At 48.3% G+C, this 24,747-nt stretch overlaps 14 protein-coding genes across 14 annotated transcripts; 8 read left to right on the top strand and 6 right to left on the bottom strand.

The window, feature by feature from the left end:
• Positions 1-791: 791 nt before the first annotated feature.
• PHATRDRAFT_7656 (predicted protein) lies at positions 792-1,103 on the top strand (the record flags this gene model as incomplete). Its single annotated transcript, XM_002182825.1, has 1 exon — positions 792-1,103. A coding segment is annotated over one exon (312 nt), but the record flags the coding sequence as incomplete, so codon positions are not given.
• Positions 1,104-1,855: 752 nt separating this feature from the next.
• Positions 1,856-2,889, bottom strand: PHATRDRAFT_38927 (predicted protein; the record flags this gene model as incomplete). Its single annotated transcript, XM_002182950.1, has 2 exons — positions 1,856-2,551; positions 2,683-2,889. 2 exons carry the CDS (start codon positions 2,887-2,889, stop codon positions 1,856-1,858), a joined length of 903 nt encoding a protein of 300 aa, XP_002182986.1.
• Positions 2,890-3,798: 909 nt separating this feature from the next.
• Positions 3,799-4,172, top strand: PHATRDRAFT_38928 (predicted protein; the record flags this gene model as incomplete). The annotated part of the gene is made up of 2 exons (XM_002182826.1): positions 3,799-3,977; positions 4,046-4,172. 2 exons carry the CDS (start codon positions 3,799-3,801, stop codon positions 4,170-4,172), a joined length of 306 nt encoding a protein of 101 aa, XP_002182862.1.
• An 850-nt stretch (positions 4,173-5,022) lies between these two features.
• On the top strand, positions 5,023-5,626 carry PHATRDRAFT_38929 (predicted protein; the record flags this gene model as incomplete). The annotated part of the gene is made up of 1 exon (XM_002182827.1): positions 5,023-5,626. A coding segment is annotated over one exon (604 nt), but the record flags the coding sequence as incomplete, so codon positions are not given.
• A 103-nt stretch (positions 5,627-5,729) lies between these two features.
• On the bottom strand, positions 5,730-6,653 carry PHATRDRAFT_38930 (predicted protein; the record flags this gene model as incomplete). Its single annotated transcript, XM_002182951.1, has 1 exon — positions 5,730-6,653. The coding sequence occupies one exon, from the start codon at positions 6,651-6,653 to the stop codon at positions 5,730-5,732; it is 924 nt and encodes a 307-aa protein (XP_002182987.1).
• Positions 6,654-7,256: 603 nt separating this feature from the next.
• On the top strand, positions 7,257-10,631 carry PHATRDRAFT_38931 (predicted protein; the record flags this gene model as incomplete). Its single annotated transcript, XM_002182828.1, has 4 exons — positions 7,257-7,259; positions 7,379-7,650; positions 7,739-8,887; positions 8,960-10,631. 4 exons carry the CDS (start codon positions 7,257-7,259, stop codon positions 10,629-10,631), a joined length of 3,096 nt encoding a protein of 1,031 aa, XP_002182864.1.
• A 653-nt stretch (positions 10,632-11,284) lies between these two features.
• On the bottom strand, positions 11,285-12,847 carry PHATRDRAFT_3145 (predicted protein; the record flags this gene model as incomplete). Its single annotated transcript, XM_002182952.1, has 3 exons — positions 11,285-11,903; positions 12,051-12,320; positions 12,765-12,847. Coding segments are annotated over 3 exons (972 nt in total), but the record flags the coding sequence as incomplete, so codon positions are not given.
• Positions 12,848-13,712: 865 nt separating this feature from the next.
• Positions 13,713-15,181, top strand: PHATRDRAFT_48468 (predicted protein). The gene has a single exon (XM_002182829.1). The coding sequence runs from the start codon at positions 13,834-13,836 to the stop codon at positions 15,127-15,129; it is 1,296 nt and encodes a 431-aa protein (XP_002182865.1). The 5' UTR covers positions 13,713-13,833; the 3' UTR covers positions 15,130-15,181.
• Positions 15,182-15,540: 359 nt separating this feature from the next.
• Positions 15,541-15,927, top strand: PHATRDRAFT_38934 (predicted protein; the record flags this gene model as incomplete). Its single annotated transcript, XM_002182830.1, has 1 exon — positions 15,541-15,927. One exon carries the CDS (start codon positions 15,541-15,543, stop codon positions 15,925-15,927), a length of 387 nt encoding a protein of 128 aa, XP_002182866.1.
• A 592-nt stretch (positions 15,928-16,519) lies between these two features.
• On the top strand, positions 16,520-17,644 carry PHATRDRAFT_48469 (predicted protein; the record flags this gene model as incomplete). Its single annotated transcript, XM_002182831.1, has 1 exon — positions 16,520-17,644. One exon carries the CDS (start codon positions 16,520-16,522, stop codon positions 17,612-17,614), a length of 1,095 nt encoding a protein of 364 aa, XP_002182867.1. The 3' UTR covers positions 17,615-17,644.
• Positions 17,631-18,925, bottom strand: PHATRDRAFT_48470 (predicted protein; the record flags this gene model as incomplete). The annotated part of the gene is made up of 1 exon (XM_002182953.1): positions 17,631-18,925. The coding sequence occupies exon 1, from the start codon at positions 18,588-18,590 to the stop codon at positions 17,631-17,633; it is 960 nt and encodes a 319-aa protein (XP_002182989.1). The 5' UTR covers positions 18,591-18,925.
• A 290-nt stretch (positions 18,926-19,215) lies between these two features.
• PHATRDRAFT_38937 (predicted protein) lies at positions 19,216-20,004 on the bottom strand (the record flags this gene model as incomplete). The annotated part of the gene is made up of 1 exon (XM_002182954.1): positions 19,216-20,004. The coding sequence occupies one exon, from the start codon at positions 20,002-20,004 to the stop codon at positions 19,216-19,218; it is 789 nt and encodes a 262-aa protein (XP_002182990.1).
• A 686-nt stretch (positions 20,005-20,690) lies between these two features.
• PHATRDRAFT_48471 (predicted protein) lies at positions 20,691-22,660 on the top strand. The gene is made up of 2 exons (XM_002182832.1): positions 20,691-22,475; positions 22,590-22,660. The coding sequence occupies exon 1, from the start codon at positions 20,873-20,875 to the stop codon at positions 22,358-22,360; it is 1,488 nt and encodes a 495-aa protein (XP_002182868.1). The 5' UTR covers positions 20,691-20,872; the 3' UTR covers positions 22,361-22,475; positions 22,590-22,660.
• A 741-nt stretch (positions 22,661-23,401) lies between these two features.
• On the bottom strand, positions 23,402-24,500 carry PHATRDRAFT_3182 (predicted protein; the record flags this gene model as incomplete). The annotated part of the gene is made up of 2 exons (XM_002182955.1): positions 23,402-23,471; positions 23,548-24,500. Coding segments are annotated over 2 exons (1,023 nt in total), but the record flags the coding sequence as incomplete, so codon positions are not given.
• Positions 24,501-24,747: the final 247 nt, after the last annotated feature.

Here is a 24,747-nt window from a genome sequence, read left to right on the forward strand (position 1 = left end):
CGGGCTGTGCTTGTGCCATCGGAGGGACCAAAGCTCTATCCATAGTGGTTATCGACGAGAAGCATAGGGGATGCATTTTACAGTCCCGCAGCTTTCCGACATTGTCAGCTCTTGGTAGTTTCGTGGACACGATTCCAAAACACCGCATTGTCGTGGTACGGGGCCATATAGATGTTGCTGGAGAATTGACTAACGCAACTGTCAAAGCTCACTTGTCTCGCCTCGGTGGATTCAAAGCCGCCACGGTAACCGCTGGTTGCATGTACATTGGTCAAGTGGAAGTCAAGCCGGACTGGGCAGTCTGCAAATCTTTTGACGAAGCTTCGTACGGAATACGCCTGAAACTCTCCACCAGTGACGAATATGTCTACTGCAAAGACAATATTCGTCTTCAAAAAGAAGAGAACACACGACCACTTTGTGTAGAAGGACGACTTCCTGAATCTTTCCTTCCGTTGCAAGCACAGCTTTTGGCGAGCGACGAGCAAAAACGAGCGGAATTCCTTCGCTACATTTCAGAGTATTCTGATCACTTTTGCTCGGGATTCTGCACAAAGCAAGGAGCACCTATTTATTTGCTTGGTCCATCGTCTTACCCTTTTGAGCAAGTAAACGATATCGAGGCGAGCGACGTTTGGAATTCTTTCCTACTGTTACCTTCTGCTCTTGTAGCGCTGGACGACACGAGCGTTTCAAAACAATCATCTATACCTCTGTTTGAAGTTCCAGTTGATACGGAATTTTTTGTTCGTAGTCTTGGCCAGCAGTTACTTAGTAAGACTGGAAGTTCACAGACATTGATTAATACTTCAGAAGCGCTTAGCAACAAACGCTTGTTAGCGTTGTACTTCTCAGGGAGCTGGTGTGCCCCCTGCCGTCAGTTCACTCCCGTCCTTGCTGAGCTTTACTCATATCTTGCGGAAAAATTTCCAAGTCACGGTCTTGAGATTGTTTTCGTCAGCTCTGACCGTGATTCGAATGACTTCGATAACTACATTCGCTGCATGCCGTGGCTAGCTATACCTTGGGAAGGAGTTGCCAGGCATCAGCTGAAGCTGTCTTCACTGTACGGAGTACGGGGTATCCCGTCGATTGTAGTGCTAGACACTCTATCAGGGGAAGTGATTTTGCCTGGAAGCAGAATTCGCAGTGAAGTGATGAGCGCCTGTAACCAAGGTAGTACAGCGATCGAGACTATGTTTCTTAACTGGTTGGACCAAGTTCCGACCGAGACGAAGGACGTCATCGCCATGCTCAAAGAGTCTTGTCTAGAAAGTCTTGACTCGCCCTCACATACAAAGTGTCGAGAATTGCCATATCTGACAAGGGTCCCAGAACATGACGAGGGCGATATATCAACCCGTATCAAAACTGAATTTATCCGACTGGTGGACAGCGGTACACCCGCCAACGAGGCAGCGGCTAAGACCATTACAGCTTTTTCATCTGCAAAAAATCCCGAATACCCACCCGGCGATTTACAGGGCTTATTTCTGTCATCGCCTTTGGAGAAACACACTGTGGAAGCAATAGCTTTCACTCCGTACGAAGTTAAAGTGAGCGATGAAGAAGAAATCCTAGAAACTTCTATCAAGTATGTGACGAACTCGATGAGCTCACCGTGGAATCCAAAATTTCGGTGCTTCAAATTGAGTAACAAAATTGCCGACCGCGTCACACGGATCAGCGGTGGCCTCAATTATCTTAGAATACTAGGATTTGAGCTGCAAGGAACCTCACAGGATTTCGTCGCCTTTATTCCACTGCCTTCAGACTTACATGCCATGCTGAGAAACATGCAACGCCTTCACGAGAGACTGGCTTCGAAATAGATCAACTGATTTACATTCTTTGATTACTTTCTTGTATTCAGTCCAATCCAGATAATACGCGCCTTGACCGAGTATGTTTGATCTGTGTCAATTAGGACGCCGCTCCCAGTAAATTGAGGCAGCCAACGCGAAACCCATGCTACACGAGGTTGTTCTAGAGCGCGGAAGCCCTGGTTTAAATCCTTTTCAAACTCGCGCACAAAGCGCTGCGAATCTGCAATAAGGACCACAGTCGAAGAGTTGTTCTTTCTTACTTCGAGACAGCGCTTTGCAACTTGTGCTCCCAGTCTATCATTGTATAGCACGTCAGCTACAATCATAAAGTCGCAATCGGGTAGCGGCTCCACTGAAAAGAGGTCAAGCACCCTTGTTGATATAACTCCCCTAAAGCCCGCTTCTTTTGCACCATATTCTAGCAACTTCAAAGTTGTTGGATGAATGTCCGTTGCTAATACCGAACCTGCCCCCAGCGATGCTGCCGCCTGGGCCTCAATACCTACCCCCGATCCCAAAATAAGAACTTTCTTACCACGGATCAAGTGCTCGTATTCTTGCATTTCTTGAGCTGCCACTACAGCACCAGGCCAAGAGATCAATCCAAAGGGGTCAAGTAAAGTCTGGCGAGATGGTGAGTAACTTGCTGCGGTGAGAGCAAGGCCTTGTTGCTCAACCTGCCAGTAAGTTTCTACAACGGCAGCAGGTTTTTCCCATTCCCATACCTATTGTGCCGTAGAACAAAGACGTTTTGCCGGTGGTCAAAAATAAACAATGTGAGACAACGTGAAAAGCGGCTTTTCACAAATTCCAGACTGATCTAGTAGATAGAGGTCCTGCGAGATTGGGAACTCACTGTTATGTTCCAATCCTTAGAGATTGGAACTGTTCGACTTATGACTGATGCGTTACGATTTCTGTCGATGTTGATCTTTCGCCTAAGCCTTACACCACATGCGTACTGGACGGGTTCACATTCATAATGTTCTTCCTTTGGACCATCCTCTTCAAACAAAACGTCAAGGTCAAACTCGGGCTCTTCCGTACTCAGGGCCAAACGCATTGGCTGCCGGACACCATTTGTCGGGGTATATATCGTCCATGCCGAAGAACAAGAAAGAGCTGCAATCAGGATGCAGGATCTAGAGGGCATTTTCGGGGACCAATCTTTTCAGGTTTCAGCCAAACACATAGCGTTTCTTTTGGCCACTTTCTTCGCTGGATTGTAGGACGTTAGACGAAAGAAGGTTGGAGTGTGGTTTCTTGACAACGGCAAGATGTATCCTCTTTGGTAGAGCCATCTGTCGCTGCTCTTTAGCTAGAGTAGCTAGTCTACAGTTTAAATATTAGTTTAAAATTTAAAATAATGGAGTGATCTTTGTTTTTGAAATTTGGTAGGAAAGTTTTATGACTTTTCGCATTGATATGAACCAACTGTAAAGAAGAATTTAAATGGATTGAATCGAGGATCTGAAATAACAATAAACTGTAAAAATATATCTCGGAGCACACGTAGTAATGGGCACGAGGGATTGTTGTTTACAGTTGCGTTATCTCATTGTTTCAAAAGAAAACCAACCCAGCGAAAATAAAAATATCGATCGAAGTCAAATTTGGTGAATGCAAAGCCATCGCCAAAACTGCTATGCCGTATGGATAGCATATTGTCGCCTTTGCTCATACCGAAACTTGATGTAATTGGTTACTGTTACCGAGAAAATGATTTTGTACTTGACTGTGAATAACATCATCGATCATCACAGAGTCCAGGTCACAGTCGGTCCGTCCATCCGTGCTACGAATTGTTACTATTAAAGTTGCTGACGTATGCGAGAACGTGAACTCATTATATCGCATATCATTTACGTTGAGCGGAGAGAGACGGGGGCGATTCCACCAAGATACGCAGAGATTCTCTCTCAGGAAAACAAAATGTACTGGTACGAGCAATAAGGAGACAGCTTGTTGTACAATGACTCCATTGAGCGTGATTATATTTTTTCTCTTCGCTGTCGTCTGGCCTCACGCTAGCTCGTTGCAGCAAAGCGCTCGGAATCGGAGAGCATTTATCGGGAGCGCTGCTGCCTTAATCGGGGGGACGAACTTTGTCACTTTTGAAAGCGCTGATGCCTTAATATCCAGTAAATACTGGTACGTTTCCACGATTTATTCCACGCGCGCTGATATTGCCAAAAACGCTAATTCTTTGTACTCCTCAGTGCTTCTGGGGTCGGTGATGGCTGTGATGACTTATCAGAAGGAAACGAATTAATCAAGTCCCTCCAGGAGAAGAGTGCCGCCAAACGAGACCAGTATGCCCAGGCAAGTCGAAGAATACCTCCTTGAGTGTTTCCGGACCGAAATACTAACACAAATCGCTTGACTTAGGAAGCGCGGGATGCATACTATATCAAGAACTATCCAGATTGGTTCGCCACTCTAGGAAAAACTATGATCAAGAGGCAAGACGGAACGTACTTCACAGTTTCCGATTCTGAATTAGAACAGCTTAAAAAAGACAACAAATTGACAATTGAAATCCCAAGAGCAATGGGAGGAAAAGTCGTGGATATGACACAGAAACCAATTTTGGTGTTGCGCTAGTGAAAATCTACTTTGTTACGTATGATATGCATGCAATATAGGTAGGCTGTTGCAGCACAAACCAATAACCTGTCAAATCAACACGGTCTAATATTTAGAGCGCTATTGTGAGATCCTGGCTTTATTTCACATCACGCATCTAAACGCAACAAAAATCAGTGTGCAGTCTGACTTCTCTAGAAATGCGATATACGGATCTTCCTCTGCTGACTGTGAAAAAAAAGCCTTGCATTTACAGTAAGCCAAGCATATTTTACACGCCATACCATATCCCGCCAAATATTACTGTTAGTTTTTCTTGGTACCTCAAGTGACGTCAGCAAATCATTTGTTTCACAGTCACTCACAGTCAGACTGAAACAAGATCAGCCGAAGATCTGAAGTGTGGCTGACTGTGCGAGTCGTAAAATTTTGACGGATCGGCCCACGAAGAAGAACCGTGACATCACCACAGCAAGCCACAAATGAACTGAAAATGTAAATGCGAAAACCCGTTGGCCACAATGAAAAAAAACCCGGCCGATTCAATCTTCCTTCCTTCACTCATTCAGAAATTCAAATCCTTATCCGATAGCGCCCACTGCCAGTAGATATGTCGAAAATTCGAGCACTTGTTGTTTCCTTTCACGTAGCGCTTTTGCTGCGGAATTCCTCGGCGTTCCTTGGACAAAAGGTTCTAGGCAGGAGGACAAGCCGAACTTTATCGCTACCAGCATCTCCGGACGATGACTTGAAGGGTGGACGAGATCTTGCTCGTGAGTTTTACGAACAAGTAAGAAAACGTGAAAGTTACCCAGAGGCAGACTTCGACGAGTTGTCGGAACTGCCGGAGAAAAAGTCAGCGCCAATGGAGCCAATCGACCAACGACCCCCTGCAAAAGAAATAAAGGAACAACAAAACAAGAATGTTGCCAAACCATCCGCCCCACCAGGTTCTCGCCCGAACTATTTTAAGCCACGCAAATTTACCGGAGCCTCGCCGAGTCCAACTGATGGTGGATCACTGTTTTCGTCGGAACAAGCAGAGCCGACTGAGAATTCGGCTGTATTCCGAGAACGACAACAAGAATTTCGCCTCGCCGGAAACTTCGAGCGAACGTTTGGATTGCAGGTTGCGTTGGTAGCGTTTTTGACATCCATCATAGTAGTAGTGGGTCTTTCCGGCGGGATAACGGATGGTTCCGACCGTGATTTCGGTGGTTTTGACGAAGTTTACATTATGGGCGAAGATGTTAGCGACAAGTCTATGTTCATTTAAGGCTAATGATTGTGTAGCTTGATAGCTTCTCCCACTGATGACTACATATTCCCATCCTTAGTCAGCAAGATCTGATACAGTTCTGGTCGCCGATCGCGGAAAAGCCCCCACGCGGCACGATCGCGACGATTCTGTTCCGGGTCGATCTCTGCCGTTACAATAGTGACGGGTTCCTCCGGATCGCTGTTATCCGCACATTCCGCAATTTTCTCACCAGTATTGTTCGTAACAAACGACCTTCCGTAGAAGTGAATCCGTTGTTTCTCGGTTCCATCCGGATGTTGCAAAATTTCGGTTCCAAATCGGTTGGATGCTACTACAGGTACCATATTAGCGGCCGAATGGCCTTGCATGGTGCGTTGCCAGTGATCGACCGAGCTCAGTGTTGGATCCTGGGGCTCACTCCCGATTGCTGTGGGATACAACAGGACGTCGGCACCTTGCAATGCCAAAGCCCGAGCTGCTTCGGGAAACCACTGGTCCCAACAGATAGCGACGCCGACTTTGCCAACTTTCGTGTCAAACACACGAAAGCCAGTGTCGCCGGGGGTAAAGTAAAACTTTTCTTGGTAACCGGTACCGTCCGGAATATGCGACTTTCGATAGGTACCGAGTAGAGACCCATCCGCATCTATCACGACAACCGAGTTGTAGAGTGCATTGTTCTTACGCTCAAAGATGGAAACCGGCAAGACAACGTTGTAAATCTGTGCCAATCGTTGCATTCTTCGGATCAAAACGTTGTTTTCCACAGGATCAGCCAAATCCATCAGGATGGCCTCTTGCGATTGGCAAAAGTAGGGAGCGTTCCACAGTTCCGGCAGTAACACCAGATTCGCACCCTGCCGCACGGCTAGTTCAATGGCCCGTTCCGCCCGGAAACAGAATCCCGAAACGTCCGAATCTCGTAAACCGGCACCGGTGATCTGTGTCGCCGCGACGACAATTCTCTGGGACGAATTCATGGTCATGGCGGAATCGCTGGACGTGCGCTGAAGCAAATCTTGCTCTTGCGCTTTGAGATGTTCGTACGACGCTACCAGCGCCGACGGCGAGTACGAATAGGACAACGGCGACATACAGAGAGTATCCTCGAGAGAGCACTTGCACTTTGCCCCGTTTTGGTACGCAGATGGACTGCTCGGTTCCGGAAAATTGCCGTTTGTCGTCGAATAGCTCTGGAGCGGATTTACAGGAGACAAAATGGGTTTTCTAAAATGAAGGGAAACGTTCTCTTCTTTCGGTCTGTGCGCAGACCGTCAGAAACCTCAAGCACTTCCTGTACTTATCAGGGTTGGGGAGGGGATTTGCGGGGTAGGGGGGCTCATCCCAGGGTTGGCTGTGAGTGCGCGTGCATCGAACGAACGAGCGAGCACAATGGTCGGGTGGTCCGAAAATGCGGATACCACAAAAAGACCAAGGATTGCAGTGTAAGACTGCAATTATCAACCGTAAGCTCGGTTGTTCCCAGCTCGCCAGCAAGCATTGCGCTTTGAACGAAACCAGGATATATCCGCGTAGACCTTGCTGAAACGTTTCGCCTCTAATAATTCAATCGTCAAGAAATCATGGTAAGTTGGGAAATCGAGTCCGTGCAGGATTGTCTGTGCCGGACAAATCGTTCCTTCGGTGGTCGTAGGGACCATAAAGAGCGACCTTCTTTTCTCACGATTGGCTCATACTGCTTTAGCCCAATATTCGTCGAACCTTTCCGGGGGACGACAAAGACAGTAGCGAAGAAGACGACTCGTCTCCACAAGTGTTCCACCGTAATGGTGGGGGCAAGCAGTTAGTCCGACCCGGCGGCAAGTATCTCCGACCGCGGCACGACGACGAAGACGATGATGAAGAATCTTCCTCAGAGGAGGAAGAAGACCCCCCGCAACAGCAGATTTTTAGTCGAGCCGGTGGTGGCAAGCAGCTGCGCCCGTCGGGAGGAGGCGGAAAATATTTGCGTCCATCGTAAGTAAGCCCCCGGTCCCGCGTTTTGATCAAATAACTGTATCTACCTAGTTTTCTGTCTGTCTAATTCTGTGATTGTTTACAACAGTGGAGGTCAGGAAGACGACGACGATGAGAGTGAAGATGACGATGAAGAGCTGGACGACGACGAAGACGACGAGGAAGACCAGACTGCTCCACAATCCCAGACCGTACGCGTAATGCCGCGTGGAGGGGGCAAAAACTTTATTCGAATGCACGCCCAGCAACAGCAAGCGGAAGACAGCGAAAGCGAGAGCGAAGACGACGAGGATGTGGTGGTGGTGGAAGAAGAAACGCCAGCTTCTGCGCCGGCCCCGGTTGTAGTGCCGGCGGTTCCGCAAGCCCGAGGCAAAATGCTGTCCAGCATGAGACCTCCGCCACAAGAAGACGACGATGACTCGGAAGAAGACGATGACGAAGTAGAAGTTCTGGAAAATGTCCAACCAATTAAGCCGGTGCAGCGTGGCGGAGGGAAAGCAATTTATGGTGGAGCGGGTGGGGGAAAGCAGCTTCGCCAACCAGAACCCGAACACGAGGAAGAAAAGCCCAAGCCAACAACCATTTCGCGATCTCCCGCCGGTGGCAAGCAATTACGTCGCCCTGAAGCTGAGAAAGAAGAGGAAACGCCGAAGCCAACAAATATTTCTCGATCCCCGGCAGGTGGAAAACAACTACGTCGGGCGGAATCAGAAGAGGATATTCCAAAGGTTGCTGCAATCATACGTTCACCCGAAGGGGGAAAGCAACTTCGAAGGCCTGAACCCGAACAGGAGAAAAAGGAGCCGTCTGAGGCATCGAAAATTTCCCGCTCGCCGGCTGGGGGTAAACAGCTCCGACGTCCTATTCCGAAGGAAGACACTGAAGACGACGACGATGAAGATGATGAAATCTTTGGCGACGATGACGATGATGAGGAGTCAGACTACGAAGAAGCAGTCGCGGCGAAAAGATCGACTGCAAACGGTCGACCCAAACGCAGAACTGCGGCAAAGAAGGTCATTGTTGAGGAAGACGAGGAAATCTTTGGTGACGACGATGTCAGTAGCGACGAAGAACGGGAACTCGACATTAATAATACCGAAGCTTTGATCCGCGACGAAGACGATCGCAAATATCTAGATACCCTGCCAGAGCTCGAACGTGAAGCAATATTGGGCGAGCGTTTTGAAAAACTCAAGAACGAACAGGATTTGAAAAAAGCCATTAAAGAGGCCAAGTAAGTAAATTGTGGTGCTTTCAACGGCACGGTGCATTGACCTCCGCTCATTTTTGGGTTCTTTATTAACAGACGCCAGGCAGACGAGAAATCGGGAAATGTTCAATCTACAGCACAGCGTAAGGCAACCCCGGGCAAGAAATCTGCCAAAAAAGGTACGGCAGATGACGACCAAGCCCTCGCGAGAAAACTCGCTGGAGCCAGTCGGCGAGAATCTACTCGTGACAAGGATGCGAAAGGAGCGAAGAGCAAAAAGGCCGCGGCTCTAGCGGCCTTGAAGAAAGAGCGCAAAATACAGAAGCAGCAAGATTCCGATGACAGTGAAATGGACTTCGGCGACGATTCCGATGATGATTCCGATGAAGATTATGATGATGGGGGCTTTATGCCGTGGCAAAAGAAGGCCAAAACACCGAAATCGACAGTTTCACGTCTCGACAAAGATGACGAGAAAATGGATTCCGAAGATGACCGCGACGGCGCCGACGTATCCAGGAGTAAGACGACTTCGGATCGGAGTGGAGGTTCGGCGGTTGAAGCCACTTTGGAGGACTTCAAAAAAGTAACAGTTCCTCGCCGGCGCCTTGCACGGTGGTGCAATGAACCTTTCTTCGAAGCAGCTATTTTGAATTGCTTCGTACGGGTGCTTATCGGAGAAGACGAGAATGGCGACAAGGTCTATCGCTTGTGTGAAATCACGGATGTCAAAACAGGGATGAAAGTGTATAAGTTTCCGATCGCTAAGAAAGGTGACAAGCCCATCATGACTACGAAGACTCTGACTCTGAAATTTGGGAAAAACGAGAAAGAGTTTCCTATGTCGTTGGTCTCTGATGCGCCGCCGGACGAAGTGGACATGAAGAAGTACGTGACTGTGATGAGAAACAATCGCCAAGAGCCTTTAACGAAGCGACAAGGAAACAAACTTCATCGTCTCCAGCACGACTTGGTTCACAACTACGTATATACTACTGAAGACATTGAGCGCAATCTTCAACAACGAAAGAAACAAGGAAAAAAGCTGGGAAATTTTGGAGCGGAGCTGACCAAGGCTGCGATCGCAGTTCAAGCTGGCAAAGATTTTGTCAATGAAGCAGAGAAAAAATTGAACGATGCCAAGCGAAGCTTGATGGAATCTGACAGTAATGATGCGTCTTTTGAGAAGAGCGTGAAGGATGCTGAACAGACTCTTGAGCGTGCAAAGGCGAACCTGGAGGAGATTATACAAGATGAAAGAAAGATGCTTGATGTCGTGGATAATCGTAAGCGATTGCTAAACCAACGAGCGAAAGATCGAAATTGGGCCAAAGTTAACCTGCGTGCCGTCCAAGCAAATCAAAAAGCAGACCGGGAGGCTAACAAGCCACTTGACAGTGCACTATCGGGTTCCGCCAAAAAAGATACGTTCAACCCGTATGCTCGCCGTCGAGTGAAACCGAAGATTCTCTGGGAGGTAGGGCAAGATGACGACACGGAAGAAGCGAAAGTAGGGGAAGTCGGGGGAAGCGAAGACGCTCCGAAAGAATACTCGAACATTCCGCCACCTAATCTCGTTCAAGAAACCGACGACAACACCGCTGCCCTTAGCGAGAGCCATCAGTTTGCTATAGATGAAGAAGGGCTTGCTCAGGCATCGGCTACATCTATTCTGTTCGGATCAAATAGTTCAATGAAGCGAAAACGCAACCGAAGAGGTCTAAGCCTTTCGGATTACATGGAGCAAAAAGCAAGCGGGCGTTTATAGATATAAGTTATGATCTTTGGGATCGTTTGATTATTTATGAGCGAAGGAAGACCCATAGACATTCGTCGAGCAGAGACACTGTTCCGTTTGCTGTAGGGGTTGTAGACCATCGTCTACCGTCGCTTCTCGTTTGCCTCCCTGCAGATGGAAGGACAGTGATCAAGTAGACTTTGTCAAATCCCTTTGTTATCAAAATCGAAATACAGCCCTTCCAATAGAGAGATTGTTCGGACTTGCGAGTTCCACAGTTTGTTGCCAGCGGCTGGTCTCGATCCTAATTGATTGTATTACGACGAAGATTATTCGTCTTCTCATAAATCTACCTTACAGGTCTTCAACCCTTTCTGGGAGGCGACGACAGGCTTGTTGTTTTGCATTTCTTCCGACTTTGCGAACTTAAGACCTTCGTTCCCTAGGTCTCAACGGAATTACACGGGAACGTTCGGGAGGTTGATTAGCAGCGATTCTCGATACAACTATGAAAATACACTGGAGAGAGCATTTCTAAAATCCGTCGGAAAAATGGTGTGCCTTCGATTCAGAGAAGGACGAGCGCTCCCTTCATTCTCAACTGATGCTTCGCCTATAGAAGAGACCGATTGACTGCTCTTCCAAGCCCTTTGCTTGCTTTCCGAAATGCCTTGGCTTAACAAGAAGGCTCCCAGCGCACCGAAGTAGCCCTCATGCTCCAAAAAGAGAGCCTCCATCTCACCTTTACTCCAAAAGTCTATCGCGTACGCCAAACGCCTTTGTGAAATATTATTTTGTCGCAAAAAATTTCCTACAAAGTAGATGCGTGGTGTATTATGCAGCTTTGCATTCAAGTAAGCAACTTGCCCGATATTGTTGGTGACCATGAGTAAGAGAGCTCTTGCCAAATCCTCTTCCTTCAAACCATTTGCTGGATCATCTTTGGCTACAAGCTTTCCAAACGAGGACGCCACCAAATTTGATGGCAGGCCCAGCTTCTCCAAAGCGTCGCTCTTGTTGCCGTAAATATCCCCCACCATCATATCAACTTTTGTCGCATCGCCTTGTTCCGCTAGTCGCATTACATGTTCAAAATCGTCAATATCCGTAAGGAGCCGAATCAGACCCCAGTAAGTCCCACCACCAATGGTCGAACCAGAAACACGTTCATGCTTGCGTGGACCATCCACACGTAGAATACTTACACCAGTTCCAATCGTAACCAGCATGTATGGATAAGTTGAGGAGTATGTGATGGCGTCTCGTTGAACTTTCCGTGACCACCGCCATCCGTCACCTTTGCTTTTCGCTTTATCCTCTCTCCGTATTCTTTCGTCGTTTTCATCTTCTGATAGGGGCTTGCCAATCGGAACTTTCGAATTGCCGATAGTAGCAGTAGCTCCAGCCGATGATTCACTAGTTGAAGGAGTCCGCGAGGATGCCCTGGACAGTTCTTCAGGTCTATATGTGTAGCATTCGCCTATTACTGTACTCAGAACAAACTGCATACCGGCAACCAGGCTTTCTAGCTCTTCTTCCTTGTGCATGGTGATGCCGAGCTCCTCCTGCCAAGCGGATGCAAACTTGTGCGCACCCCCTCCAGTGGCACCCATTTCCACAATGTGATTGTGTAGATCGTTGGCCCGTATCAAGTCCATGGCGTTTTGCATTCGGCGGGTTTCGAATTGTATGAAATGGAATTCGCCACCGAGCTCACGGCTATAAAACGAGAGTTTGTGATCCTTGGCTCCAGCGCGGTAGGAGTCGAGCCGCCGGGCAAAATCATAGAACCGTTCCATCGCCTCGGCCCGATCTTTGGAAGAGCCCGACAAGTTAAGCATGGATCGAGATTTCCGTAAGTGTTCATCGTGTAAAGAGTCATTTGGTTGTTGCACGGCTTTGGCGTACAAAATCAAGTCATCCGGCATCGACTCTTGTCGCAGATAAGACAATTTTTCCAAGTCAGCGTTGGAATCTGAGCTGGACAGGCTGTTGCTCCCTGTATGCATTGTACCCAGCGGAGGTGCTCGTGTACTGCCGTTTGCGCCGTGGTGTCGGGTAGGTGATCCGATGCGTCTTTTTGACTCACACAAGTCGATTCCACTATCGTCCACCCTATTGCGTGCGTTCAATACCGTCTGCGCCGAAGCCGCGTTGCGGTACTGTCGCTCCCGATGGCCTTCGACAGGAGCATCTGTTTCTTGTTCAAAATAGACCAGCTTCGCCAAGGTACCACCGACGTCCAAGCCAAAAATGCTGCCGATGCATGTTCCCGACTTTTGAGCAGAAGGGGAAGAGCGCGTATCCGGAGTCGATGGTATAGCTGGCGAGTGCGTGCGAATCGCCTCTTCCTTCGAGGCTATAGGTGATGGGGACCGTCGTCGATCCCATGGCCACCGTGTACGAGTCTTCAACGAAGGCAATTCACCGATCCGAGAGCGCAGTTCTTCTACCGAAAGATGCCAAGAAGATAATTTAGCTTTCTCTTCCTGCTTTCGGGGTCCTACCCGAGGAAATTTTCTCACGGGTACATAGGAAGGACTTGACAAAGAGGCGTACCAAACGAGTGAGGCCGACAGCGCTCCGGCGGCAAAGCTCAAGGTTGTTGATGACAGCCAGAAGTTCGCCCAATCCTCATGATGGAGTGCTGTGGTCTCAAAAGGGGCCATGGCTAGGCCATCTATACACGAAAGACGAGACTGTCGAAGGCGAAGAGGAAAGGAACAAAAGGAGTGGATCCACCGTCACTCGAATCGTTTTTCGTTTCGTTGCTTTGATGCCGCAAATCCACGGAACTTTCATGTCACACATTTGGGTTCAGAATACGATAGCCCAAACAACAAATTTATGCTATTTATCACAATAAAGTCATATTTGGAGGTACTTGATTGGCTATCGTTTTTACTGGCCAAATCAACGGCGACTTGTTTCGTTCTGACGTTTGCGTTGTAAAGACAGTGGAAAGGGCTAACTGTAAGATAGCGGAAAGGAGATCCCGGCACGCGCATTGTCACCAATCTCAAACGACGCCACTCCTACGGAAAGACCTTCCCTACCCTTACTTAATATATAAAGAATCAGGTGTCGGAAGCGATGTTGCGAGAGGGTTGACATCCCTCCCGTCCTCCAGTATCGGATCCTAACGACTCCATCGGCTGCGCACACAAAATTCCTCCCACGCAAACCTTTCATAATCATAAAAAGTCAGATTTACTGTTAGATCGAAGCAATCATGATGCCGTCCGCCTTTTTTGTGCTGGGTACCATCAGTCTTCTTTTAAGCGAGTCTCAGGCCTGGACGACTCGCCCAGCGCAGACATCAATTAGACTTTTCTCGCGACTTCATTTATCCCGACCCTCCTCCGAGTCATGTTCGAAACAAACGAATGTCGATAACGAAAGACGCTCGAAGAGATTTGATAGTTTCTCTCGACGCGAGTTGTTCGCGGCTACCGCTGGTGCAGCTGCTAGCATTGCCTTGGGGCCGTCCACAGCGGCATTCGCGCCAGCCCCGTCGATTGTTACAACCGCCGCAACGTGCGACACCACTGTATCAGTATGGCAACGCGGTGACAGAATCGTATACATCCTGGGAACAGCACACATTAGTGAAATATCCTCTGATCTCGCTGGCCAACTAGTAAAGGATGTACATCCCAGTGCCGTTTTTGTCGAGCTCGATCTTAAGCGGGTTAGTGGAGTTACGGTGTCGCCCGGTACACCCGTGACTAGTCGTCTACCCATTTCAACCGACGTAACAGAGTTACCTGCCACAGGAGAAGGTGCGTCTACAAAGCAATCGAAAATTATTGTCTCCGTACCAGCCCTTCCCGACTCTGTCGCGTCACGCCCCACCGAATCGACTGGTATTGCCTCGCTAGCGGCAACCACCAAACAAGACGATGAGCTCGCAAGCGCCTCACCCGTCCTTACAGAATCCCCACGCCGCGGGCTTGGTCAGCGTATGCTTGGTTTTGGTGCAGCTGCTGTCGGTAAGGCCATTCAAGGCATGTACAAAAACTTGAACGACTCCGGATTCAAGCCTGGCGAAGAATTCGTCGTAGCTGTACGGGAAGGGCAAAGAATTGGGGCCGACATAGTGCTAGGTGACCAAGATGTTGAAGTTACGCTTCGTCGTATGACCCAAGCTCTAGCTCAAACGGATCTCAATAAGCTCCTTGATCCTGATTCGGAACTAGAACGCGGCATGCGGGAGCTCATGGGAGACTCGGATCCGTCTTTGGCGAGTTCGCCGGACGCCTTTAAGTCAGAACTCTCTACCTATGTGGAGAATATGAAAACACGGGATAGTGTTCGAAAGATAATGGCTCAGCTCCAGAAAGTTGCACCCGCACTGGTACAAGTTATGCTAACAGAACGCGATGCTTACATGGCGGCGGGCCTCGATACACTGAACCAGTTTGAAGTCATAACTGCCGTCATGGGTATCGCGCACATGGATGGCGTCGAACGCAATTTGCAATCACAAGGATGGAAACAAATGCGCCCCAGTTGCCCCCGCGTGTAAGCTCCTATTTAGGCTAGACTCTGCGATAACCATGATAAACTCTCCAAATCTTATTTGCTTGGCAACTGTACTACTGTATTTCTGACTGGCTTCCGACAATTGATTGCACACAAAGTCTTTACGATTTTCTGACTTGGGCTTTTCTCTGTACACTGTCATACCTCGGATAACATCTATCGAGCAGATGTACCATAATAGCCGTATACTATTCTGACTCGGTGAGTTTCTCAAAATTGCTTGGTTGAATTTTGCGCGCGTGCCGGACACGATGTCTGCCACTCGCGGTCACAATTTCAGTCGATCGGTCATTCGACAGGATTGACTTCATGTTCCGTTGTCTTACAGTTACTGATCACAACATATCAAATTTTTTGACAAGGGTTCTAAGCTCTTTCCGTATAACAGACAAAAATGCCTTCGGGGGTGGCCATCACTATAGATTTGGAAAGAATTGTTCAGCAGCAGAAGTCTGAACAAAGTAAGAGAGATTATCAGGCCAAAAATGCGACTCCTCCTCAGGCAGAAGAGACTACTCCAGAAGGTTTTGCAACGAGTACAGGATGGCGGCGAAACAAGAAGGAAATAGAGCGAACAGTAGATAGTCCGGAAGAGGAGACAGTCGGCACTTACAAAAAACAATCGATGAAACCTCCGCAACCATCACCGAATATGCTGAACAAAGAAATGGCCGAAGCAGCCGCTGTAAGATACAGGAAGAACGAGAAAAATATACAAAAAGCTTGCAAAAAGATTGACGACCCAGGGGCGAAAGGTGGATGTGCTTGTGCTATTCTTTAGCGTCATATTTTCAAACATGTGCGACGCAAAGTAAAAACGTCGGAAAAAAGAGCTTCCTATCAAATTCTTTTCGGAGGTCGCCAGCACAGTAGTTTGCAAAGACAGATATAAATTTCAAGACTAAAAATCGATGCTCTTCTACGAACCAAATCGAATGCTGATTTTCTTGGCTTCGCCTCCATGTGAATGTAATTCACAAATAGTATTTGCCGTAAAACATATTATCCAGAAATAAATACCTCCCGTGTCGTTTCCTCCACAACCTTACGAGCGCAGATTGACTGCCCCCTTCTAAAGCCTTCGCCATTTGTCAGCTTGCTAATGGTTAGGTGCTTTGCTTACTTTTGCAGTGAAAAGTCCTTGACTGTCAGTTTAAAAAGTAAAACACAGGAATGGCTATTTATTCCATGACGTCATCAACACATTACTCCTCATACAAAAATAAGGATTGCCAGTGTCGCACATGTTGCAAACACATCCGAAGGGCTTGACTGAATTTAATCACTCATTTTGCCAGACTGTGAGGAACCAGATCATCCCAATAGAACAACTTGCTTTCTTGAATCTTGGAACACATAGCTTCAATTGCACAATGGTGCCACCGACTATGCAAGTACTCGGAGCTACTCACTTTGGAGCAGCTACAGAAATTCTTTCCTTTCACTCTGTCCCTGTTCCGAAGTGCACTCCAATGGATGTTCTTGTAAGGATGGTATTCTCTGATGCAAACCCAGTTGATTTGCAAAAGTTATCAGGCGGCCCAGCTCAGGGCCAACAGGTGCCCATCAGTCCTTTTGTTCCTGGATTTGGAGGAAGTGGAACAATAATAGAAGTTGGTACCGATTCGTTACTCGCCGACTGGGTAGGAAAACGAGTAGCATTCCTCGGTGATCCTGCTCGGTCCGGGTCATACGCAGAATACGTTGCGGTGGACTACCGATGCGTAGCCGAAATACCCGACAATGTCGGATTCCGTCAAGCTGCAGCGATTGCCGTTTCGGGATGCACTGCATTTGAGTCATTGATGAAATTAGGACTCGGCCCAGAGGACAGTATCAAATCTCACGCCAAGAAGTGCAAATACAATCTACTCATTGTTGGAGGGTCAGGGGGTGTGGGAAGCTGGGCGACACGTCTAGCTCGATGTTGGCACCCGGAACTTCATATAATTGCTACAGCTTCTCGACCTGAGAGCTCCTCATGGTGCATTGAGAACGGTGCCAATACCGTAATAGGGCACCGCCAGATTACAGAAAGGCTCGGTGGGGGACCAGCGGGAAGCGTCGACTACATTCTGTGTTTGACAGAGCCAACACCCCCCGTTTTCAAGGCGATTACCGAAGCTGTTCGACCATTCGGTAGCATATGCCTAGTCGTTGCTGGAAGATCCATCCAATCGGTAGACCTCGGATTTTGCTTCTTTAAAGGCGCCACCATTGTTAATGAAACCGTCTTCGCGTCAATTCGGACACATTTTCAGTCGTCCACTCAACCAGGAGCTGAAATATCAGAAATTCTCGATTTACTATCAAGACAAAAGGTCCAAGCACCACTATCTCCGGCCTTGGATACAATGGATTTCGACTGGAAGTCGGCACTACGTTCTAATGGCGTTTTAGAAACCTTGTCAACAGAGCATACATGCGGAAAACTGGTACTTAAAATCGCGAGCGAAACATCACATTAACTTTAAAGTCTTAATTTCACGACTCTGAAAGATGGATAGAACGTTCTCGATCCAAATCTTCTTGTAGCTTCTCCGACCCGATCCCGTTTCCTCCAACGAGCTTACGGATGTTCTCGCTGTAGAGATGGATAGATTTTCGCCGTCCTTCGGCAGCTGATAATTGATCAGCACGGAGGACATTGATGGTTGCGTGGGGTGTTCGTCGCTGCCAGGCTCCTCCAGCAGCAATTTCTTCGTCGGATAATGGGCAACTTGGTTCGTCTTCGAGCAACCATGTTTTTAATCGTGGGACTGAATGCATGTGGCCGAAACCTGGCCAGCTACTTCCGTCAGGTGTTGCGTATTTGGGATGAAAACAGACAATGCCAACTTCCTTTTCGGCACTAGCTGCCAAAACACCGGCCTCCAACATGGCAAATATTGGACCAGACCAGAGATCGAAATCGTCGTCGAAATCCGGAGCGGCCAAGAGAATACTGCTGACTCCCTCCTTTCCAGAGGGTCCCGCAGCGATCATGTCACTAATCGCCTCCCAGGTATCGGCCATCAAGAAACAAATTTGATCCACTTTCGCAAAAGAGCTGTGGTAGGCAATGCTCCCCGGTGAAATACCCAAGTCCATAAGACCTTGCCCGCTCATTTTCGTAGTTTTCGTGAAAGGACAAATCCCAAGCTCAACTAAAATTCGCTTTACCCAAGCTTGTGTATGCTGCTTGATCACTTTCGAAGTGTTCGAGTCTGGAATCTCAGAGGATACAACCTCTTCCATTCGTCGTTCGATGAGGACAACCGGTACCTTGTGCTCAGCCAAGTACTCAACGGTGACTCCTCTACAACTATCGCCAGGGCGTTTATCTTGAAGCCAGTAAAAAATTTCAACCCACTGCCGAATTGTTTGCGCTTTGGTATTGGCAAAAGCCAAGAGCGTCGCATTCACATGGCCCTGTGAAACATTTGTAGTGCTTCTCCAGAGCATTGCCGTTGCTTGTACCCCAGACAGATTCTCCAACCATAGTACGTCGGTTCCTGGAGAGGAAGACTGCAGAAATTTGCTTCGGGTTGTTGCCTTAATCCAATCTGATAAAAATGGTACCTGAAAATTTCTTTTTCTCTCGCTTTGGATACTTGTGAGATCAATCCTATATCGGGGAAAGACCTTTGAAAATGGACAAGAAGGTGTGGCATGAAGATTCTGGTTGACCGATTCTGCCGTGCTATGAAGATAAACGTGAAAGTTTCGTCGCGACTCCCTGCGCTTTACGCTCAGACATGATACTAAAGAAGGCAGAGATTCATAAATGATGAAAATGGTCAGCAAAAGGCGTTTCCATTTCATCGTCATGGTCAAACATACGTAATGTTGTAATGTATTGACACATCGGACAGAGAACGAACGCCGCGACTGTGGGTGTCAACGACAGAAGAAATTACAGTTAGCAACCACGGCCAGACTAATAGGCTTGCTCGCATCTACATGACAGTGACCCGCCAGTTGGCAAGAATTTATGAGTATCTTACATTAGCAGTAAGTCGCGTCGAACTACCATCTCTGCTCGATCCAGTTTCTTGGTCTATCGTGATGCAAAGATTTACAGTGAGCTTCAATACTTTCTTCCATCTGCATTCAAAAAAGGGGCCGCAGAACTTGTCGAATTTTTACTTATTACACACAAATCTTTCCAGATTGGTAGCCAGTGTCGAGCCACCGTCGTGCGGTGCTTCGGCAAGCGCAACTCTGGTGGAATAGAACCCCGTTGCAAACTTAACGGTCCAAAGTGCACCGCCCAGCGGTTGCGAAAGGGTCGACGATCGCAATCTTCAGCTGTTAACGTCTTACCATTCAACGCCTTGTCACCGGGAAGCATCCTACGTTCTACCCGAACTATTGGGGCGGACGATACCGAAGACTCGCGCACTAAATTCAATAGCCCCAGCGTGTCCGTCCAATAGGTGTAGGAGCGGCCAGTATCACGGTTGAGATTTTTCTTCGCATCCTCGAGCAACGCCCACGCTGCCACACGCCACGCTTCCGCCGATCCCGAGACCAGAGAGGGGGCCACCGCTTCGTACAACGTTAAATTACCGGAGTTTGGAAAACTGAAAACATTTTCCTCTCTCGCAGAGTCTGTGTCGAAAAACGGGCGTAGTGGAAAGACGTCATAGTCCGCTAGCCAACCGCCTCCTACGCTAGCCATGGCTATCCACCGGGTAAAGAGCATTTGTTGAAATGCGTCGAATGGTAGTTTGGCCAATTCGGCCAAAAAAGCTTCCGCGTCGTCGTCATACTTCGCCGCAACCCCGTGGGGTGTCAAGACGGTAGGTTCCCACCCGGAGCGTCGCCAAAAGGCTCTCCAACTCTGCAATAATGAGGCATCGTCCTCGTGTGTCATTTGTGTGTCATACTCTGTCTCTTCAAGGTTTTGATAAAATGTGTAGATCACGGGTGGAGGCTTATTTATCTCGTTGGACAGTTGTTCGACCATCCTCTCGCTGTCTCAGACACGGCAACGACCATGGAGATCGAGAGAAACACAAAGAGCCATCGCAAACCGCAAACATCTCCAACGAATCTCTTCATAACATCACGACTCGTGTGCTGACCTGAGAGCAGGTGGATTAGATTGACTGTGAGAGGGGCGCGATTGCCGAGCCACTTCTTCTCCATCAAAATGTAAGCTGACAGTGAGTTGAGATTAACTGTAAGGCATGCGCTAGAGAATGGGTGTTTGGGCGTGCGCGCGTTTTCGCGGCATTCACTGTCAGCCAATGACAATTTGGACCAACCGGCATCCTTCCTAGACCGTGAATTGTTACAATTAATTTTGACCGGGATGTGGCAGTTACCAGGCAATAACAAATGCAGTCCAGGTACTTGGCTGTGGACGAATATGACCGTATTCAGGAATTTTTCACTGTATATATTTTCATGTTGCTCAGATAGATTAGTTCCTACATAGCTATTGGGGGTTGCATGCCCCGGCCTTCTTTGTGTGCTAAACACATCGACTTCGCATCTTTCTATGGGAACGGAACCTTCCGCAAGATGCTCTCGGTACGAGTATTGCTTTGACAAAGTCGTTTTCCTTGTCTCATCAAGCAGTGTTGTAATTTGTCATTTGAACGTTGATCCTCTCACTGTCAGTGCCGGCCGAAACAATCGTAAGCTTTCCGGTGGAGGGTTTAACGTTTGATAGTATTGAAAAGTCCGTTCGCGGTCCTTAAGGAGACGCGGAGATACGGAGATTGAAGATCATCATCATGTACGCAATTTCTGATACCAGTTCACAGCTGAACAGCGATCCAGCCATGGGGACCAAAAGTCTCAAGCTCTTTCAACCAAGAGCTCCTCTTTCTAGGCCTCCGCTGGCTCCGCCTGTTTCCGCTTCATGTCAACCTCCGAACTTGGAAGACCCGGCTCCGGAACATTTAAACGTGGTTGAGGAGAACGATCTTTCCCATCACTTCATCCCAGATTTTAACCTAGTCTCGGCGACAAATTTTTCGCAGGAGAGTTCGAGCTGCTGTGTCTCCTCACTGGGAGGATTTCTTGAAGAAGAGCAGAAATCATACGACGAGAGAGAATGCATTCCTGTGGGATTCTTTTGGCGTAACAAGCAAAAGGTTTCATCCGCAGATGTGGCGTCGGTAGGTAACGCCAGTGACACCGTGGTGTCGGTGGACGACCATCAACTCCATCTGTCCGGTCGCGATTTACACGAATCCGCGAAGATGGCCTTGAATGCTGGAGACTTCACCAAAAGTCTGTCCATGTTCGAAGCGATTCTAATGGCGCAAGCCCAGCGGTTTGGTCCCTGTCACCCATCCGTTGCCGCTGCTATGCACAATGTCGGAGGTATGCATATCATGAATCGTTTGAACATGTTATTTCAAGCTGTAGATAGCTCATCCTTCCTGTGCTCACTGCTTTTAGTCTGTCGACAGCGGATGGGGCAACATGATACAGCGGAGAATCTTTTTGCTGAAGCTGTTCAAGTGCGTCGGCAAACTCTCGGCAGCGATCACCTGGAAGTTGCTGCTTCGCTTTCTAAGCTAGGATCAACAAGAGTGGCGCTGCAAAAGTTCGATTTGGCCTTTGGCGATCTCCGAAACGCCTCCAAGATTGCTACCAAAAATCTTGGCCATGAACACAAGACAGTTGCTCAAATACAGTCCCACCTCGCATGTTTGTATTTCGAAGGCGGCGAGCTTTTTGCTGCTCAAGCAACTTTTGAGGACGCTCTAGAGATCTACCGCGCTGTTTGGTCTAGTCAAGAGTCGAATCGCGATACCACTATGATGCAACTTACAGATACACTTTGTAACATTGGATCTATTTTGAACCGACGCAAACGTTTTGGAGATGCTATTCACTCCTTTTCGGAAGCTTTGGATCTCCAACGTGGTATTTTTTCCCACAACCACCCGCGCATTGTGCAGACTCTGGACAATTTAGGATATTCATACTCAAAAAACAAGGAATATGGGAGGGCCTTGACCTGTTACAAGACTATGCTTCGCATGCAATTCTCTCATTACGGGACCTTCAACAACTTTTGCCTCGAAACATTCCGCAAAGAAATTATAATGTATGAAAAGCTCAAACGTCTTCCCGAAGCAGTAAACGAAACGAAGGAAACACTCAAACTCGAAATTTCGGTCTTGCCTAGAGATCACACAATCGTGGTCCAAACAAAACAGCTATTGGAAGACTTGGTAAAGCGTTGCAAACGAAAGTCTTCGCCTTGACTTACACTTGCGTCAGGTTAACCTTCATAGATATCATTGCTACTTTGAAAGCTGTTCAATGCTATTGATCCAATGAGAGACATCTCAGCGAGATGATCTTTGGATTTACTGTCGAGTAAGTGGTCTAGTATAGGGGCAAATCTGAATGTCTTGACATTCCCTATGGATCGTCTCGAGAATTATTTTGGAACGCTGACTAACAGTGACTTTGTTTTTCAACGGAACGCAGCTGAAGGGCATATTTTGGTGGTTTCGTGAAAGTAATGGCAATTAATAAATTTAATGGAATGCGACATAGTCACAAGCCCTCTGAATGAAGTAGCGCTAGCAGGACGAAAAACCTATCAACTAGGTAAATAGATTAACTTTGGACTCTCTGGTGGTACAGACACTCATTGAAACGAATGAAGGTTGTCATCATCTTTGAGAAAGGACTTCCAATAGCAAGCTATGGCTCAACTGCTTAATTCCATCGGTCTTGGATACAATATCAAAGTTTTCAATGATGTAGCGCATACACATGTCCTTCAACACATAGCAATGTGCATCTGAAGCTGCCAACAAGAGTGGACCGGCATTGTCAGCGCATAGATTCCTGCGTACAACAGTTGCACACATGTCACGCAAGCGTTCCAAACGGTACAGATCAGCCGTTGTGTATAGCTCTGTGGCGTGCTCCACGTCAATCCTGACAGTATCCGTATATATATACTCGAGCAACAACAGAAACACTGGCTCGGAAACGTTGGGAACCGTAATGATTCTTTCCACGCTCTCTCGCATGCCCGAACGTAACATGGCAGCAAAGTGATCACATCGCTGTGCCAGAATTGCACGATGAGCGTAGATGGGTCGATTCTCAATCATGAACGTGACATCAGAAAATTCTTCATCATTTACCAATGCTCGAATCTGTGAGGTGTACGCCGCGGTAACGGGGACAGCTCCAGCCAACCCCAAGCTGTGATCAACTGGTTCTACGAGAGCGGCAGTGTGCTCGTTGTATGAGGCGACCCAAACAACACGATAGCCTTTCATGTTTTCAACCGCTTGCGGCACGGCAACCTTGCGGCCGTTGCCATGGCCTAGCTTTCCATGATCGCCATTGCCCCTGTTTTCAGCGCAGAAGAGTCAGCGAAGACCGTTGGCCTAGAGTAAATGATTTAAAAAGACGAGTTGCCACTTACCAAGTGTAAACAAGCCCTTTGACCGTCAGTGCGACGGAGTGAGACCAACCGCAGGTAATTTGCGAAACAAACATTCCATCCAATGCCTCTACAAATGTCGGCGTCATTTTGTTTACTCGATCATTGTGGCCTAGCTGTCCATGTTCTCCTCCTCCAAACGTATACAATCGTCCATCCTCCGATACAACAGCAGTGTGGAAACCTCCACACGAGACTTGTCTGGGTTTCTTCCCTACCATGTAATCTACAATCGTTGGCGAGTGGCAGTTTCGCTCTGACATGTGTCCTAGTCGTCCAAATTTTCCTTCACCCCAAGTAAAAAGCTCTCCAGCATCCGTTACAATGGCTGTGTGAAACCCGCACGCCGAAATCTGTGCCACTCGTTTGGCTGCCATACTCTCCAGCAATCTTGGCAAGTACTGATGACCTTCCGTTTCCCCGTGACCAGCCACTCCATTTTCCTTGTCTCCCCAGGTGTAGAGCGCACCACTAGCGGTAACGATGGCCGTGTGCCGCGAACCGCAGGCAATTTGAGCGACCGTGGCTCCGACCAAGGCTTCGACTCGTTTCGGTGTGGCGTGTCCGGCTTCGTCTCCGTGTCCTAGTTTTCCATACATACCCCCGCCCCAGGTATACAAATCTCCGTTGCCCGTGACCGCAGCCGTGTGGTAGCTCCCACAGGTTACCTGCAACACAATCTGCCCTGCTAACGATTGTGTCATGCGTGGGACGTACTTCCATCCGTTATCGCCGTGTCCCAACCGACCATCGTCTCCCCTACCCCACGTAAAGACTTCTCCGTCGGTCGTGAGCACGACGGTATGTCCGGAGCCGCAGGCAATTTGCTGGACCCCCACTCCGCGCAAAGCGTCTACGTACGTCGGTTCATCCTGGTCCGACGTGTCGCCCAAACCAAGCTGGCCATCTTCACCTCGACCCCAGGTAAAGACAGCGAGACCGGCCTCGAGAGTGGGGCGTCGACGACGGGGAGCTTCGCGGAGACTGCAACCGGCAGCAACGGACTCACCCGTCCCTTCGTTATCGTCCGAACGTTGTCCCGACAAACTGATGGTAACACCATATTGTGATGAAGTGTGTCGAGACGCCATGGTGTGTGAAAAAACAGCGATCACTGGTGAAGCCTCGTCGAGAGCGCCTCAGCTTTATGCGGGAACGCGGTGTAGTCGCCGAAAAACGTCG

Source organism: Phaeodactylum tricornutum, chromosome 17 (genome assembly GCF_000150955.2).
Source record: "Phaeodactylum tricornutum CCAP 1055/1 chromosome 17, whole genome shotgun sequence".
NCBI classification, from domain to species: Eukaryota; Bacillariophyta; class Bacillariophyceae; order Surirellales; family Neidiaceae; genus Phaeodactylum; species Phaeodactylum tricornutum.

Excerpts from the sequence above, each read along its gene's own strand:
- PHATRDRAFT_48468 (XM_002182829.1), top strand. The coding sequence starts at position 13,834 with ATGATGCCGTCCGCCTTTTTTGTGCTGGGTACCATCAGTCTTCTTTTA.
- PHATRDRAFT_48471 (XM_002182832.1), top strand. The coding sequence starts at position 20,873 with ATGTACGCAATTTCTGATACCAGTTCACAGCTGAACAGCGATCCAGCC.